Below are 20,022 nucleotides of genomic sequence, written 5' to 3'. Positions count from 1 at the left end.
ATTTGCTGATCAGTAAACATTTTTTTGGAAACCTTTTTTAGGTCTGCACTGAATTAATATTGTCAAATATATACTTAGTCTTGTATGTTATCTCCGATATCAGATGAATCAACAAAGTTTTATTTCTTTGAAAAGGATCCAAATATTTCAAAATAATATAATTTTCCTCTGGAATGTGTTCACACATGTTAATATAGTGTATCTTTTTTTAAAACTGAACCCAAATACTTCATAATATATTATTTATTTTTAAAGTTTCTCTTTGTCTTTGCTGGTTTTGAGGCATACTAAAACATACCAGATATTCACTCACTATTTCAAAGACTGCAAGAGATCATTTTAGATTTCAACAATTTAAATGCAATTGCTTAGACCTTTCCTGTACATGGTGAATTGGGTATATTGCTAGGTTATTTGTTAAATTTTCACGATTTTAGTGGCTCATGATTATTGCGTATCCTTATGTGTTGCAACCAAGATATAAGGCAATACTTTATTAAAAATATGAGTTTTACTTGAATGTTTCACAAGAATCTTTTCTTTAGTCTCATTTTGTGCAGTACATCAGACTTCTTGGAAAAAAAGAACCATATGTTTCACATGAATATAATTCTCACTCATATGACAGTCTAGTCCAAAATGTTTGGTCAGTTTAATCATGGAGATTGTTCTGCTGTTTCATTATGTTGGTGCACCATTTTGAAATTTAGACTATGGAGCTCATCAGATATTGGTGTGATGTTTATGATCAATATCTGAGGCACCCACACCTCCTGCTTCTTTGGGCAAATACAGTCTAAGCAGACACTTGTTTTTGTATATTATTCTATACAATGTTAGCATTTGTCTTGTTTTAGTGTCCAGTCTATGTGCTTTTGTGGCTAGTTGATAATGCCAAAGCTGTATAACAAGCATGGCTAGTTGATTAATGGCAGTGATCTTGTTTTTGTTTGTAAGTTCTTTTTGCAGATTTTCCTGACACAGTGTATATATTCTCTGACATATTTTTCTCTATTCTTGGTATGCTGAATTGAACTGTTCTCTTCTATGTCAAAGTATTTGTATTTTTCCTGTTTTTCTAGGTCCTTCATGTAAGTAGCTCCATCAATCTGTATGCATTCCATTCAGACCTTTTTCCCAGTTCTGAGGAAGTACTTAGCACATTTGTCCAAACCAAATTTTGTTCCAATATCTGGAAAAGTTATGGATGACTGCAAGAAGTATATGACTAATTTCTAACTGTTTTTTACTGGTATATGTTCTATAAACCTGCTGCTACATTCAATATTCAATTTTTTACAGATGGTCCAGGAGAGATATTTACATGCTTCATTTTGTCACATTTTATAGTAGCTGACCTCCAGCAGAAATTTATAGCTGAATGTCAGGTGGCTCACACTCTCTACTTCTGTGAGACAGTTCTGCTTCAATGTGGGTTTTCATGTGTTTCATTAAAGTAGATTTTACTGAGAATGATGACCGACAAACTTCACAAGAATAAGGCTTCTCTCCAGTGTGACTTCGCACATGTACTTTTAAAGAATATGACGATGTAAATAATGAGTGACACAATTCACAACAATGTGGTTTCTCACCACTGTGTGATCGCATGTGTTTATTTAAAGTAGACTTCACTGAGAATGATGAACCACACACTTCGCAAGGATAAGGTTTCTCTCCTGTGTGTGATCGCATATGGATCTTCAAATCAGATGCTGTTGTAAATGCTGACTGACACACATCACAAGAATGAGGTCTCTCTCCTGTGTGCAATCGTGTGTGGGTCTGCAAATAAGATGCTGTTGTAAATGATGAACCACAAACATTGCAAGAATAAGGCTTTTCACCAGTGTGTGATCGCATATGTATCTTTAAGCAAGATGCTGTTGTAAATGTGGAGTGGCACACATCACAAGAATGAGGTTTCTCTCCAGTGTGTGATCGCATATGTTTATTTAAATAAGATGCCGCTGTAAATGATGAGCCACAAACATCACAAGAATAAGGTTTCTCTCCTGTGTGGTTTCGCATATGGACTTTTAAGTATGATTTATCAACAAATTTTGAACCACAATCTGTACAAGAATACGGTTTTTCCCCAGTGTGGTTTCGCATATGTATGATTAAGTTATGTTTTTGGGTGAATGATGAGCCACAATCTTCACAACAATAAGGTTTCACTCCATGGTCAGTTCGCATGTGTATCAATAAAAGAGATTTCTGAATGAAGAAAGAGTCACACATTTCACAGCAATATACTTTCTTCCCAGTGTGGGTTCCTATGTGACTTTTTAAAACAATTTTACTGGGAAATGCTGAGCCACATAAATCACAAGAATAAGGCATCTCTCCACTGCTTAGACTTTGGTTAATAAACTTTTATAACATTTTTACATTGTTTTTTTCTAAAAAACTTACGTATAGACGATTAAAATTTATATTGTTGATGCGTTCATAGCATACTTTCATTTTGCGTCATCTATACTGTTCGTTTTATGTATTTTTGTTTCATTTTCAGAACAAAAAATGTGTGTAATGTTCCAACATAAATTATTTCTTGTAAAGAAAGAGACATACTTAAGAAGAATATAGTTTCTTTCCAGCATCAGAAATATAGTTGATTTTTGAAGTCGAAATATGTAAGATTTTTACAGTACAATTTTATTTTCATTTTCACTATTGTGTATTTTGCTAGAAACAGAATGACTTCTTTGTTTCAATTTTTATTCGATGTGGAATTTACTAGATTGCTGATGGCAATGGTGACTGGTAGTTTTCTTATTTCCATAAAAACCTTGTTTTAACTGTAACTGATAATAAATATCAATACGAGACTTATGTGCCTCTTCAGTGTAATAGCTCACTGTTAGATCTATAGGTGTTAAATTAGTCAGTAATGATCTTATATCTAAGTAGATCGGTGTAAATGGAATATTAATGATATATTTAGCATATTTTTATCTATCTTATGCAAATGTTATTTAAACCTTATGTAAATACGAAAATGTACAGACATTCTCAATATTCAAACCAATATGAATCACTTTTAAATTATTTTAAGATTATTTTACAAAACCGACTAGATTTACAACAAATAATAAAGCAAAACTAAAGTTTTCACCATTACCAGTATGTTTGTTCTATATTTTGATACCTGAAATTAAATTTTTGTGAAAGTATTCATGAGTGTGCCAGTCATCTGCATCCCACATGCAACAAATATTCTAGCTAGTATTTTATTTAATAAGAGTATAAAAAGAAGAAAAAAATATACACTTGTCAAGTATTTTTTCTTTCCAATATATTATCACAAATTTCGAATTGATGAAATAAATCAACTGCTATTTTTCATAAGAGTATGATTTTTCTCATTTTATGCTTATAACTCTGGGCAATCTATATCAAGACATGTTATAACATCTTTTCATGTGACATTTATTTGATCATTTCAAATAAGCAAGCCAATCTTGACCAATTCCAATCCAATAATACTTATTTTTCTTATGAATGCTGGATATTCTGCAAATAAAAAATAAAATTAATTTCAAGAAAAGATAAAAGAATGTAGATGATTGTTGCTGTATCTTCTAATATTAAAACATTTAAAAACACCCATTTCAAGAATATATAGCAAATTTTAGGCATGTTCTTTGCAAAATATATATATATCTCAGATATTGAGCAGATGCAGACATGATTATCTTTTAACTAGCCCAATTAGTGATAATTTTCATCACTGGGCTAAAAGGCAAAACTGATGTACAATTCTATGGAGAGTTTCCCAAATTCATTCTTGATTAAATTTTTAAAAAATAATGAGAATATTTGGTGCACTAGTTATTCGTTAATAATCTGAATGAATTTCCTCTTCTTATCAGATAATATTCCAGTAAAAATCCATAGAACCATCATTAATCAGGTCCAAAATGTAATCATTTTTTGTCTTTTATAATTTATACAATTTTTAAAATTAAGAAAAGAAATAAATTATTTCAAATAATATTTAAGATACACAAACACTTTATTGGCGATCTTCTTAAAGTTATAAAAATAAGATTTTGTTTGCAACAGTTTAACTAATGTTTTGAAACACAGGTCATAAATCTGGGAATTCTTTTCATTTCAATCTTTATTATTTTAACTCATAGGCTGAGAAAACATACATGAATGGGCAACTTTGACTGAGCTCAAATACCTGAATATTCAAATTAGGCCATGGATTGGGCAAACATATCTGGCATGCTGGAATTTGCTCAATAAATTAATCAATAAATATTTGAAAATACTGAGAAATTGGGTAATATGTGGACCTCATAAAATTACACAGAAAAAGCTGATATGCAAAATAACATAACCAAAAGAAACCATTAATCTTTTTCACATGCCATAAAATATTAAATTATTGTTATGGGACCATTACCTATTCATTGATAGATTCTTCCAAATGCTATATTAATCAAGTGATAAACATTCTCTTGGAGAGATAGGACTCCACCAATATCCAACTGACAAGTAAGATTTGCTTACGTCACCACTTTTCTTTGTAACTTTGTTCCTCTTTTCAATATATCTGTAAAACCCATACCATGTTTCCAATTGTCTTTTCATGGTCCCAATCAGAGTTTACATCAACTGGTGAATGGAATTTCAAAACAACATTTATCATGCAAAAAGAAATCCCAGTTGATTGAAAAATCAACTAGTAAACAAGGTTTCAAATGATATTACTCATGCAAAAAGAAATCCCAGTTGATTTACACATCAAATGGAATATTTCGAGACAACTTTACTCATAGAAAAAGAAATCCAGATGGATTCATGCACCAACTAGCTCTAAAATTCAAGGTGCCATACCTATGCAAATAGCCCAGCCAATTTACATAAATGGACTAATGGGAATTCAAAGAAATTACATGCAAAAGTTTTTAAAAATCAGTGGATTGATACATCACCTGTCGAACTAGACAAATGAGTTTCAAACCTAGAAAAACCTAGTTGATCTTGTGCATAAAAGTTACCCCAACTTGAAATTACCAAATGTGGTTTTCAAAAATATCTTTTGCTAAACATAAATTTCAATAATTTCGAAAATATAACCAGTTCTGCCATACAGATAAAGTAGCCCTTCCAACCTGTTGGTTTATTTCAACATTTCCAAAAATAAAACCTTTTTCTGCTAAACAGAAAAAGAAAGTCCCTCTGACTTATTGGTTTATTTTAATATTGCAACCAGTTGACTTGTACGGACTGAATAACTATTCCTACACTTCAAAGTTTGCCAACAAATTTCAGAGTACTTCAGTTAAATAAATAAAGACCTGCTTAAGTTGAAATAATAACTTCAAACGAATTTTGATGCTACCTCAGGAAATGGTTTTTATTCCTATTAAATTAATTTTAGGGCAACCTTAAAAACAAGTGTGGAAAATCTTTAAATTGTTGCATGAATATTTCGGAACAATATTTTGGGAAGAAAAAATATGTGAGTACATTTTTGGGTTGTTTTTCCCCTTCAGGTAAACTGGAGGTAGAGAGTTTGAATCCGTCTAGAGCGTCCATTAAAAAATTAATTTTAACTAGATTATTTTTTTATTGTTTTGTGCCCACATATTTGGAAAATAACCATGATTACTATTTTGTGTCTTTTTTTTTCTTTTCAATGAAAAAATTCATTACCATTTTTTTTATTGTTTGGATTTTACAAAAATGTTTTGTAACCAATAACGCAGGTCTTCAAAAAGTAATTGCACAAATACATACACAATAAACAGAGATTAAAGGAGCAGCAGCAAAGAAATGAGTAAATATTTCTACGAGCATTAATGAAAAGTGAGGAACGACATAAGGAAATTAAAGAGTTACTATTAAAATCCTTAAATAGTAAAAAAAATTGTGTAGAACCATACTACTTTTTCCAAGCTTACTATTTACAATACATAGAAAGTTTTTAGTATGTACCAGAAAATGATAAAATATTTGATGCATTCTAGAGAAAATATGAGGATGTGTTTAAGGTGAAATTCAAAGAAGGGTCAAACAAAAAGAATATATACTTTGGGAACAATCGAACACAGTAGATTCATTGATTTAATTCTCGCAAAGAAAGCAATGGATCAGAGTTCACAAAGGAGGTTATTATGTGAACTATTTGGATCAAAAATGTTTCATTTTCATGAGGAATGGAAATATATCAATATAGTTAAGGACCAGCAAGATTATTTGATGTTTACAGTGACAGTGAATAAACAATGTAACAATTTCAAGTAAGCAGATTTAACTAGAGATGACTTCAAATGTCTTATTTTTGGGCTCCATGGAAGATGCTTAAAATTAAACGTGTACTGACAAAACTGGAGAATGAACAAGGTTTGACCCTTAAAAAATTGGCCAGGAATTTCCAGAGAGTAGTATTTGTTAAAAGCAACTTCAGGAGTTGTGTAACAGATCGTGTATGAGCATGGTGGAAATTATCAGCAGCAGCTATAAAAAAAGACATATACAAATTAGGAAGTGTATGTGAGTTGGCATCTGAAGAAAGAAAAGAGGACAGCACATGCTCAGTCGAAAGAAAATCAATTTTAAAAAAAATGGACATGTAAATAGCAAGGATGAGAATAGGTCAGTTGTAACAAGCATACAGTTGAAGGAAAGAGAAACAAGTTCCTGGTAAAATAAACATGGCAGTGAAAAACTTTTTTAAGTGGCACTGAAAATAACAGTAATAAAAACATTTTGTATAAAAGAAAAAATGCTGACCCATAATTTTATTTATTCCTGTTTTATTTGTTTGTCCATTTGCGATGTAATTGTTTCATTACATATACATTTTGGTGTACATGACTAGGCCTTTTAACATAAAAGGGGCAATATGAAGAAAAAAAGAAAAATAAATGGAAAAATGTTGTTGATGAAAGAGGGGCATAAAAAGGCCTAGAGTGGAAAAGTTGGAGAAAGGGATATTGCACCATTCAGTGAGTACATTTATTCGCTTTTTTTCTTGTCTGCTCAATTTCGCCTTTGGTTTTGTCAGTGATATGTTAAAGACAAATGTTCTAATCTTATGGTCGGTTATGCATTAATATGAGTAATGTTGTTTCATACTCATTTTAACATAAGAAATAGCTTGTTTTGTTTAAAAGGGAAATTTGGAATGAATCATTTTGAGTGGAACATATATTTATAGGTTTGTGTTTGAACTTTATTGGTATCTCCAGTTTAATTGTTATGAATTACTAAAGTTTTAAAATTTGAAAAAGTTAGTTGGAGGTTTTGTAAGACTGGAATAAATGTTTAAACAATTATAACATGTGTAAAAGTAAAAATATGTACTAAAGTAAGTACAAAAAAATAAATTTTACTTTATTCTATAAAGAGTGGTAATTTTCCACTAAGCTTATGGGCTGTTTATAATTGACTATTAATCTTTTCATTGAGAAAAATGATTATTAAATAGACCATTGTATTTTTTTGAAATGCAAATAGATACTGGCAGTGAAGTAACAATAATTCCCAGTAATTTGTGGGGAAAAAATGGGAAAACCGCATTTAGAAAAAGGCAACATACAATTACGTCAGCTTGATTGCTTGGTTATAGCAATTATGGGTTACTTTGAAGGTTTAATAGAACTAAAAGAAAAATATGAAGTAGTACCCATTATAGTTACAAATTGCCGAAAAACGCATGGACTATTGAGGAATGATGTATTAAAAATAAATTCAACAGAGTTGATTAATGAGATAGAAATGGAAAAAAAAAAACAGGAAAATTAAAAAATTATAAAGCTAGTCTGAAATTAAAAGAAAATGTTCCCCCCTTCTACCACGAAGCAAGAAAAGTACCACTGCATTTATTACCATTAGTAATAGCTAAATGCGAAAGTTAATAGAGGAAGATTTATAATAACCTGCCCCTTCAGGAGGAAGTTAATGGGCATCACCCATTGTGGTATTAAAAAAAAAGACAGTGACTTGACAATTTGTGGAGATTATAAAATAGGGGTGAACCATAAAGTTTGTGCCGACCCGTACCCTATTCCAGATGTAGAAGTAGCTTTACATAAACTTGTCGGAATGAAAGTATTTTCCTAAAATCAGCTTACCACCAAATTCCCATAGATGGAAATTTTAAAGAAGTGATGACAATAAACACACCTCTAGGCCTGTTAAGGTGGAAAAGGATGCCATATGGCATAAAAACGGCAAGTGCAATTTTTCAAAAAGCTATTGAAAAAGTAATAGGAAATATTGAAAATACCATCTGTTATCAAGACGATATATGTGTGGAGATTTAAATTAAGATGATTTAAAGAAAAAAAAACTGAAAATATACTGAACCGGCTAAGAGACACTGACATGACAATAAATACAAAAAACTGTGTAATCAACAGTAATGAAATATCATTTTTGGGTTACTCAATATCAAAGTAAGGAATCTCACCAGATGAAGCGCTAATAGAAAAAATTCTAAAAGCGGCTACACCAAAAAATAAAAAAGAGTTGGATCTTTTTTGGATTTGGTAAATTTTTATAGAAAATATGTACCAAAATATGAGTTGACAGAACCATTTGCGAAGTTTAGAAAAAAAATGCGGAGTTCATTTGGTTAGAGCCCTAACAGAAAGCCTTTGAAAATGTTAAACAGATTCTGGCGAAAAAGCCAATAGTATAAATCTTTTACCCTAAGATGGACATAGCTCTAACTACTGAAGCTAGTAAACATTCCATATCCAGTATTTTGTCACAAGATGGTCATCCTGTAATGTACTTATCGAGGAGATTAACAACGTCTGAACACAATTATTCTAATATAGAAAGGGAGGCACTAGCCATAGTGCGGACAACGGACAGAGCAAGACAGTTCTTGATAGGAAAAAAATTCTTGTTGAAAAGTGATCACAGACCACTGGAATTTATTTTCAGCCCAAGAAAAGAACTACCAAAAGTTACAACATCCAGAATATTACGTTGGACGATCAGACTGATGGCATTCAACTATTAGTATGTTAAAGGGAATATGATACCGCACATTGATGCCTTATCTAGATTGAGGTTTTATAGAGAGGATAAGGACAAAAATGACAAGGAATTTGAAGACACATTCCTACACCTTGTAGAAACTGATGTAATATTTGTAGATAAAATGGCTACTGAAACTACAAATGACCCAGTGTTAAACAGAATAGTGTTGAGGATGAAAGAGAATCACTGGGGAAATTGTTCAATAGTTGAAAGACCATTCAAAGAAATAAGACATAAATTGACTAAATAAAATGGGATAATATGTAATGGAGACTTGGTAGTCCTCCCAGAAACACAGAGTAGACAGGTTATAAAAAGTGTACATGATGATGTACATTGTGGAGTAGCAGCTATGCGAAGAAGATTAAAATTGGAAGCATGGTGGCCGGGGTACTCAAGAGACGTAGAGGACTACGTAAAAAGATTCACAAAATGCACAGAACTCAGGAATTTCAAGTAAAAGAAAATACATGTGTGGCCCCGAGAAGCAGAACCATAGAGCAGAGTACACATGGATCATGCCTATGTCAATGAGATAGGACTATTATTAATATTAGTAGATGCATATTCAGGTTGGCCTGAAGTGATGAGAGTACCTGATAAAAAAAGTACCACCGTAAAACAAATATTAAGAGTAATATTTTCGAGAAGTGGGATACCGAGAACATGGGTGACAGATAACGCACCAGAATTTGTGGATGCTGATTTGCATAAATGGTTAAGAAAAATAGGATGCAGACCTTACAAGACCCCTCCCTACTATCCTCAAAGTAACGGATAGCGTGGAACAGAAAGAGAAAATCGATGCTTCCCTACCAAGATAATTACTAAGTTATAGAACAATTCCATATGCAGGCAGACCAAAAGGTCTATCTGCCTTAATGGGCAGACAATTAAGGTCCCCTTTAACTATGTCATATGCCACAACTCAAAAGATGTGGTACAAAAGAAATAGGAATATGGAAGCCGAGACAGCAGAATTTATTATGCAGAAAGGACATAATACTGCAATATTAAATAAAGAAAATGGGAACAGTGTTCTAGCTCATGCTTACCAAATAAGATCCCAAGTAGAACAATCAGATGAGGAAATGCCTTCAGAGCTGCCTATTATTGACGTAACAGAAGAGTTACTGCAGAATGAGACTGCGGAGGAAGAAGTAGAGAGTGACGAGGTAGAAGAGGAAGAAGTAGAATGGGACAAGGCAGAAGAAGATCAGAATATGTAAGAGTAACACTGCAATTATAGGGAAAGACGCGATAGATCCAGATCTCCAAGGAAAAGGAGAGAGATAAAGGAAGATGTTCAGAAGGGCACAAGATGAAGTACAAGAAGTACTCGCAGCATAAAGCCCCTCTGTTATAGGGAGATTTAGTGATATGCAAATTAAGTTTTATTTACATATGAGCAGATAGCTCATATTTATAAACCGAAACCAACTAGGCCAGAGGGTTGTTGAACGCTTGCTTAGGTCTTGCAATGATTTGACTGGCTTTGTAAAATAATTTTAGCATTTGAAAATATATTCTTGTTCAATCAAGCTGCCCCAGTGAAATTTCTGAAAATTCAAGAAAAACATACATCCTCACTATTTAAACAGTTTACTGAGTTTTTCCCTTTCAACATATTAAAACATTACCTTTAAATATTTTAAATAATACGTCGGAATTTCTTTATTTTTACAATTAAAAAAGAATAAATAAGGAAAGGAATTTCTGAAAAAGTATAAAACGGAAATTTTGAAAAGACTAAACACTAAGACATTTTTATTTGAATTTAATTATTCATGTTTTATTCTGTGAACTTTTGAGTTTTCTCATGTTTTCTTTTATTACCTCAGGAAGGTTTAATTAAAGAATTTTTTTTGGAAGGGAAGGTATGAGACAGAGTATGTATGAGCATGGTGAAAAATAGCAGCAGCAACTGTAAGAAAAAAAAGACATATGCAAATTAGGAAGAGTGCACAAGTTAGTGTCTGAAGAAAGAAAAAAGGACACCAAGCACATGCTCAACAGAAAGAAAGTTGACGTCAAAGAAAATGGGCATGTAAAATAGCAAGAATGAGAATTGGCTAGTTGTGACTGGACTGCAGTTCAAAGAAGAAGAAACAAGTCCTCGTAAAATGAACATGTGGCAACGAAAGACGTTTTTAAGTGGCGCCAAAAGTAAGAGGAATAAAAACGTCTTGTAAAAAAAACTACTGACTTGTATTTTTCTTTATCCCTGGTTTATTTGTTTCTCAATCTGTGATGTAACAGCTACATTCAGTTAGTCATATTAAAAAGGTCAAGAGCAGATTGTGTCAGTATTCCACACAGAAAGAGAAAAGTAAAATTACATAACTAAATATTTACAAGAAACAAAGCAAGAATAAATGGAAAAGTCTATAACTAGGACCATATTATATCTGCGGTAAACTACACTAGATGAGGTTTTGCTCATTGAAGAAAAGAAAACCTTTAAAAACTGAGGTAAAGTTGACCACAAAGTAACATATTATCGAATTCTGCATGAAAGTCAAGCTGTTCCAGTTTCATAGCTGCACCCAGACCAAGGCAGGCGTTAGAGAAATGTGCTCTACCCTCACCATCAATATGGACCCCACCCTATTCTTTGATAATGTCCATGCCTAACAGCAGGTCATAACAAAGAAGGTTCCCACTCACAACCAGGGCTTCTACGGTTACTGTAGGCCCATCACCGACACGTGTATGAATGACACTAACTCCACGTGCCCCTGCCGACTGTCAGTACTAGAATCCTCTTCTTTTTCCATGCGTCACAGCATGCCTTGCACACAAGAGTCTGCGTGAACCCTGTGTCTACAAGCGCAAAGCGTTCACACCCGTTCATGCGCACTCTCACTGTGGGAAGTGCCCTAGTTGTCAATGATCTGGACGAAATACTGGCGCTATAGTTTACTCCCTTTGTCCATTTCCTGGACAACTCCTTGCTACGTGACCTAGCTTGCTGCACCGGTAGCAATGCATGCGTCCTGGCGTTTCCTGAGCAGACGTGTCCTTTACACTGCTTCGGCTGTCCCAAGAAAAGTGATTTGGCTTGCCACATTTATAACAGCTTACGCCATCTTCTAATGGAGTAGATGCTTCTGCACCTGCTTCGCATATTTTTCTTTTAAAATATTGCAGGCTCTAGCCAACAATTCCTGAAGCCCAATCTCGCCGAGCCTTGACAATGCTCATAGCAGTCGGCTGGTGTCGTCCGGGAGTCCTGTGAGAAAGGCACAACTTAATATGTGTTCAGTCACTCCACCAAACGGCGCAGCTAATCTCTTTAAATCTGCCAGGTAGACATCCACCGTCTCATCCAACCGAAGCCGACGTTCGGTGAACTGCCTCCAGGCAATAAAAGGGTCCATAGCAAAGGCCACATATAGTGCCTCCTTCACCTCCTCCAGAGTTGGTTCATCCCCGAGCTGTTGATAAACGGACTATGTCCCCTTCCACAGCCTCAATGGGATGACAAACGTGGGATCCTTTATTTTGCAAAGCTGGTAGACAAGCTCAGCTTTTTCCCACAACTCAACTATCGAGAGTCTGGCGAAGGAGCCGTTGAACTCCGGTATCAATCTCAGATTAAACTTGTCCATTGCAAAAAAATGGGCCAAAATAGCTTGCAGTCGATTAACAGGCAAAAATCACTGCTCATACAAATTCTCCCAACTGATTTTGCTACTTCTCAAACGTCAAATGATTTCTCGATCCTCTGCCATTGACAAGTGTCCTGCTTTTACAAGGCACGTGATCATGTCACGGCCGCCATAATGGACTCTTTCTTTCTTTCTTGATGCACGCGACTCACCAGACAGACAGACACAAGGACGTTTGTACGGTAAGCCATTTTCACTCACAGACTCGGGTTCCAACCTCTTGATAATAAATTTGCATACATGGCGTCGTTTGATCAAGCTGCCTTTATTTCCAACATAAAAGACAGTACATTCCATAACAGGTGACAGTATAAATTTTCTGGGTGAAATGGTCTTCAGTGTATCTTTAAAGAGAATTACAAAGAAACTCAAAAAATATGTTCTAAAAATTTCTTCAAATCTATGTAGTTTGAATTGGATAAATATGTTTAAACTTTGGAATTTATCAATCAGCATTTTTAATTAGAAAATATGTAAGTTGAAGAATGTAAATGAAACTAAAACGTAACATAGGATATACTTTTAAAACCAAGCCATTCATAAAAAGCAATTAAACACCTATCAAATGAATTGCATGCAGCAAATTAAGGAAAGCACTAAAAAGAATAACATATATAATTGGGAAATACGTCAAGAAATAAAGCAACAATTCAAAAGTTAGTAGAAAATAAAAACATCAAAAATAGAGTTGCATGAAAAATAAGTTTTGTTTAAACACAAACAAAAATCAGTTGAAGCATTCAGGGAAAAGCAAAAACCAATTTTCAATAAACCAGCAAAAGGATTGATAAATACTAAGATAGTTTGTCTTTACCAGCTCTTAACATTTCAGTTTCTTTTATAAAGATAGAAATAGTAAATTAACTGAACTGGTGCAATGAAGTTAGGATGTTATTCAGAAACTAATGAATGATATTACTAAAGTAACATGGAGCTTAAATTAAATTGTAAATGATTGACAATATCAGATACACCACACAAGGTACAGAATCATTCGCCCATGTATAGAGTACTGTTGTCACATTTAGGCTGGTACATCTGCTACTAGTCTCTCACTCTGGCACAGGGTTCAAAAGAGAGTTGCCAACCTGATAGGTCCTGAACTGTCATCTAAGCTTCAGCCTCTGCCCGGTCAATGAAATGCTGCATCCCTCTGCCTGTTCTACAAGTACTTTAATGGTGAATGCTCTGATGAACTACAAGTACTTCTACCCCCTTGAAGTAAATACCCCTGACAAGCAGTTAAATCCCACCCCTACACAGTAGAGATCCCTAAGTGTAAGAAAGCTTTTTAATCCAATAGTTTCTTTCCCAGAACTGCTAGATTTTGGAACTCCCTTCCGGGATTCTGCTTTTCCAACTTTATTGACATGCAGAAGTTCAAGTGTAATGTGAACAGACATCTTGCTCCTTATCTCCCTTCATAATATCCCTGCAACTTATGTGTCTGATAGTAGCGCCCTACTTTAAAGTTACACTGTGCCTTGTTTGGGGTGAAAATTGAAAAAAAATCTTGACATGTTCAGTCTGGTTTCAAGAACTTGACTGCCCTCTAAACTTTGATTTTTTTTATAATGTCTTTTTGGGAGGGAAGACTCCTTGATATGCAAATCAATGCATTTCAAACTACATCCCTCCCATGATCCTTAAAGATTATCTCACATAACTCATACCTATATCAGCACTTACATCAACTACAAACAGCTTTAGACAAAACTAGCCTTTCAAACAAACACCCTTGGATTTTACTAGCCTTTCAAACAAACACCCTTGGATTTTACTAGCCTCTTAAATGCCCTAGACTTTACTAGCCTCTCAAACACTGCTAACACTACTAACCTCTCAAACACCACTAGACATTACTAACCTCTCAAACACTGCTAGACTTTACTAATCTCTCAAACATTGCAAGATTTTACTAAGCCTCTCAAACAGTCTTTAATTACCAATAAATAATTATTTTGCATATTTTTCAATTAATTAATTATCAATGTTATCACTGATTTTGATTGACATTCTTCACACTTAAAATGCACTTTTACTTTTATTTAAACAGGATTAATTTATTGTTACAACACGTTTGAGAAGAAATCGAGTCATCATGTAAAAAGTAATTAAATATACTAATTAAACAATCAATTAACAAATAAAGTTACCTAAATTAATGAATTTTTTTATAATCTTCCAAAATACAGAAATTAAGGTATAATAATGTTTCGATTTTTTTATAAATTTTAAAGTAAAATTGAATTTCTGACATTTTGGTCTTCCATAGAATTTATGCGCAACGCTTTGTCATTGATTTGATTATGCATAGCTAGATTTGTTATTAAACCGTCTCTTTAGGAGGCTTACACATGAAAAATTGAAATAGCTTAAAATATTTCAATATTGGTATCTATACAGGGTGAACAGAAAGTCCTTGGACCAATTAAAAAGTGGTTTATTAATAGAAAATTACAAAAATATAAATTAAACATGAATGAAAATTATAAGTTAGGAAACCAAGAATAAATTCAAATTATTTATTTTCAATGTGATGTCCCTTCCTTTCGATTTGACGTTCAATTCTCTGTCTAAAGTTATCAACCGAGGCACGCAGCGTTTCCTGAGGTATTTTAGCCGATTCATTCAGAAGAGATGTCTTCAAAGCATCAACACTTGGATGAGCAACAGAACAGACCTTTGCCTCCAACAAAGACCACACCGAAAAATCCATGTTATTCAAATCAGGTGATGCAGGAGACCACATTTCCTTACTCCAGAATCTTGGAAAATGACGTTGGCACCAGTCCTGAGTTTTTCTGGAGGTGTGGGATGGTGCCCATCCTGTTGGAAGGTGAAAGGCTGATCTTTGAAGTGTTTCTTCATCTCTTCAAATGCTGGAACCAAAATATCGTTAATGTAGCGACCTGTGTTATCTTAACCCTCTGCTACACGAAAATCAGAGGCAACTTCCAAGATTTGGAGACTGCAGCCCACACCATGAGGGAAGACGGCTTTTGTCGGCGGAAGACTGTTCTCACGGAGTCATCAATGTCTGCTGAAGATTTTGCGTAAACTCTGTCGTTCTGATTGTTAATAGTCGCTTCAATTGTGAAGAGTTTTTCATCAGAAAAAACGATCTCTCGCTATGCCGTGCCAGCCTTCAGTTCTCCAAGAAGAAGCTTTGCTCTTTCAATTCTCTTGTGCTTTTGGGCAGGTGTGAGGTACTGTCTCTTTCTCATCTTGTAGGGGGACAACTGGAGATCGTTTTTTTACAATGGTTCTCATCGAGGTCACGCTCACATTCATGTCTTTAGCCATTTGTCTTGCAGATCTCTTCGGGTTCTTCCTTACCCTCTCTCGAACAGCTTTAATCATCTTCTTTGTTTGAGCAGTGCGAGGTCTTCCACTCCTAGGATGGTCTTCAGATGTACCAAGTTCCTTAAATCTGTTCACAACATGGTACACGCTGGATTTAGCCACTTTCAAGAGCTTAATAATCTCTGAGTTTGTCCTTCCCACGCAATGAAGCTGAATTATGGCCTCACGTTTGCTCATTTTTCTGAAAGTTTAAACAAAATTATTTTAATATTTTTGTTGAAAATAATTAGATCAATAGTTAGACTAAATACTTACTTTATTCGAAAAGAGAAAAAGTGATTTTAACAATATTTAATTTTAAAACTAAAAATGGTCCAAGGACTTTCTGTTCACCCTGTAGAAAGAGCTTGATGAGCTTAGAAAGAATTTAAAAAAATTTTTTAAATCCAATTAAAATTAAGAAAGTTATGACTATTCTTGTGCCTCACACGTTTGGATATTTTTCCCTATTTAAGACCATATGCATTTTGTCACATTTTTTTACACTAATTTTTCAGCAAAAATGCTATATTTTTCTTAAAACATAAGATTAAGCAATGAAATTTGCCATATAAGTGTATTTTTGTGCTAGGAATTAGAATATGCTACTGAGAATCTCCAAAAATTAATAGTTTCCAAATAAGCTGCAGTAAATGCACATAAATATGCTGCAATTCCTTAAAAATACCATGTATTCATAAAAAGAAAAGAAGCTAAACAACTCAAAGCTGAATTGTAATACATTATATGTACAAATAACTGAAATCGAAATCTAGGACTGTTTAAACATGAATATATTGCAATATTTCTGTAGTATTATTGTAGATTAATACCTTCCGTTAACCCCCCACCCTATCTGACCACCTCTCCAAAATATGTGATTTTTCCTTTGTAGGCAATTACGTGTGAATACCTTAAAAATTTTAATGAAAGATAAACGAATATTATTTTAGAATTTAATGTAAAATGATTCCTTATTTTGAGCCATTCTAGCGTTTTAGGGCAGTTAACCATTTTTTTCCTATCGGATATAAATCCTGTGCACCTTTTTTTTTCTAAAGACGATTATGTGTGGTTTTAAGAGGGTCTTTGTGCAATTATGAGAAGTTGGAGGGTTGGCACTCTGACTTTGGGTTAATGATAAAGCTACGGAAAATTATGTGTGAACATCCTGAAGACTTGATAGAAACAAAACAAAAAAAATTTTAGAATTTAGAGTGGGGGTTAGTTTCACATAAATTTAATGTAAAATAATTCACCATTTTCAGACCATTGTAACATTTTAGGACAGTTGACTAATTTATTTTTATGGGTGATAAATGGTACACTTTTCTTTAAGAAAGGACTTTTTTTTAGACACTTATATGTAGCTTACAAAGGAACATTGCATTATTGTTAGGGCTAAAGAAGGTTTTAAGAGGAGGAGGCTTGCCACTCGTACCTTGGGTTAGAAGTAGAATTAAGGTTTTTTTGGGGGGTTTTTTTTAAGGCATATGATCCCCATATTTACGGTTAGTGGGCCATAATTATTGGCTTAAGAATTACGACAAATAGACAAAAATAAATTTCATTACAAACAAGTGACGTCACTAACAGAAAAATGTGACGTTTGGAAAACTTATTAAGTATTTTTGCCCACTTATTTAAATATCAAAAAACATTTTTCGCTAAAGTTAACAAATCATTCACAAATTTTTGATAAATTTACTTATTTTCAATTATATTTCTTGTCCGAGTGACACATTATTTCGTTAAACTTTCCAGTTTAAGACTTTTTTTTTTTTTAATTTCTCTACCTGGACTTCAGGCCAAGATCAGTGTAGTGTCTTTTCTGTCCTGTCAGTGAAGGAGAAATCCTTCATGATGGAGACAATTTTTATGTTTTTCTCTCCAGATTGACCCTTTTTGGGAAGCTGGATTTTCCTCGCATTAAAAACTGACCTTGTGTCTAACTCTCCTCGTGGGAAGGCAACACCTCTTACAAATATTTAAATACTGATTTTAGTGTCCATTCGATTATAATCCGCTGAAAAAAAAAAAGACGAAAAAATATATTGGGAGTGTGTGTGTGTGTGGTGGGGGGTACTACTCGCACACGTGAAGCAAAATAATATTTCACATTTTTTTTTTTTTTAAAAAAAACACTTTAATTCACTGTTAAAAACTAAGGTAATGGAGAAAAGTGCACACGTTACATATTTGTTTTTCAATTATATTTTTAAAATTTGACCAAAAGTAACGCCAGATTGCTTCAAAATTATATATTCTACTCACCGAGCCTTAGTTAAGCTAATTATGTTCTAATAATACGAGCTCCAATTAAATATGTAAGAACATTTTTTTTATATTCATATTTTCATTTTTTTTTAATTTTTAATTCGTTCTGGAATAAAAAAATAAAAATAAAGTTTGTTTACAATAAAGTAATATCAGCGATATTAAAGCTGCTGCTGCTGCTTCTACAGATCGTTTTTAGATACTTTTTAAAAATAGAGCGATTTTTTCCCCAGGTATCATGATTTTAAATTGCTCCGTACCACAAGATGAAACCAGTTACATTTTTAACGGATAAATGTAATAAAAAGATTGATTTATTTAACAGTGGGTGTCCAAATAAATTTTTTTTCAAAATTTTCAAAACTCGTCATATTGAAGTTTTCTTTTTAACACAACAAAAAAAATGAACTATCAAAAGAATTTCGCACAAACGAATCTATTAAAAGTAATCTCTCTTCTAGTTAATTTCCAATTTTCATGACGAAATTCTTAAGAAAAGCGGTAAGCCCATTTACAAACCGGGGGGGGGTCGTTACAAAATCTTACCGAAAACGCTGTTTTGGGATGTTAACATTTTTATCATTTTATTTGCTTAAAACTCTTAAAATATATAATGTACATTATTATTTATCAAGTTATTTGAAAGTATATTCATTTTCGAATAAAACGGTGGTATTTGGAGCACTTAAGATGCTTTGGTTTTTAAAATATGATGATTTTAGCAGAACCCCCTTAAAATCCGTAATTATCCGAAGCATTTTTACCGTCCGTGTGTAGGCTATTTTTATGTAAAAATAAAATTGTTGTTTTAATTTAATATTTTAAGACTTAATTATCTTTGAAATAATCTTAAAAACTAATATTTATCTTCCAAGTGATTTTTACAATGAATAGGCCTATATAAAATTTCCAAATTTAGCTGAACTTTTTAGTTTCTGACGCCATCGTGAGAACATTTTTCATTATAACATTTTTTTTTTTCGCGTGTATTTTTCCTTTAAGAGATTAACTTTAGACTTTAACATTTCAAACGATCAAAAAGTAATCGGAAAACTACAAAAATATATATATATAAGCCGGCTTTCAAAACATGTCCCCTTATAAGTTTCCACCATTAAATTGCATATATCTAGCAAAACCAAACTACGTATTTGCAATGGTTCCCAATGTGAAAATCGTCCCCAGAGCAAGTGTAAACACACACACACACACATATATATATATATTAAAAAATCGATTGGAGACGATAGTATAAAATTATGTCTTTGTTTTCTTGCAAACTTAGAAAGTTAACTCATTTATATATCTAAAAGAAAGATAATAACAAACTTTAAGAGCTAATAAACAGCTCTAAACCCAAAGCAGCAATTAAATTCAAGTAATACTTACCTTTTGTTTGACAAATTATTTTCAAGAACAAAACCGATTACCAGATGTTTAAATTAAAACGAGATATGCTTGAAAAGGTGGACGGAGTCAAGATTTAAGATGGCGACTAGAAAAGCAGGTTCGCAGAAAATTAAATTCCAGCTAATTGAAATGAATAATTGCGGAACGGTGGATCCTTTCAGTGAATATTACGAATAAAATTATTTTATTTATTTGTTGTAGTATTTTAATGTATTAAAACGGGACAAAAACATGATATTCCTGAGGGATTCGGGTTAGGGTTAGGGTAAGGGTTTAGGGTTGGGGTTGGGGTTAGGGTTAG

At 33.2% G+C, this 20,022-nt stretch overlaps 1 protein-coding gene across 2 annotated transcripts; it reads right to left on the bottom strand.

Annotated features, from left to right (window-relative positions):
• Window positions 1–422: 422 nt before the first annotated feature.
• On the bottom strand, window positions 423–19,799 carry LOC145247271 (uncharacterized). 2 transcript variants are annotated; one of them, XM_080108876.1, is made up of 2 exons: window positions 19,701–19,799; window positions 423–3,519 (listed from the first exon to the last, which is right to left on the bottom strand). In XM_080108876.1, exon 2 carries the CDS (start codon window positions 2,344–2,346, stop codon window positions 1,372–1,374), a length of 975 nt encoding a protein of 324 aa, XP_079965002.1. In that variant the 5' UTR covers window positions 2,347–3,519; window positions 19,701–19,799; the 3' UTR covers window positions 423–1,371. The 2 variants fall into 2 exon arrangements, with proteins under 2 accessions (XP_079965002.1, XP_079965003.1); XM_080108877.1 differs by lacking the exon at window positions 423–3,519 and adding an exon at window positions 13,600–16,236.
• Window positions 19,800–20,022: the final 223 nt, after the last annotated feature.

This window comes from Euprymna scolopes, chromosome 25, assembly GCF_053919585.1.
Source record: "Euprymna scolopes isolate OS-2025 chromosome 25, ASM5391958v1, whole genome shotgun sequence".
Lineage (NCBI taxonomy): Eukaryota > Metazoa > Mollusca > Cephalopoda > Sepiida > Sepiolidae > Euprymna > Euprymna scolopes.
The sequence above is the reverse complement of the archived record's forward strand: the minus strand, read 5'-3'. Positions and strand labels throughout refer to the sequence as shown.

What these genes read in the sequence shown, in the direction of transcription:
- LOC145247271 (XM_080108876.1), bottom strand. Translation starts at nt 2,346, where the DNA reads ATGCCTTATTCTTGTGATTTATGTGGCTCAGCATTTCCCAGTAAAATT.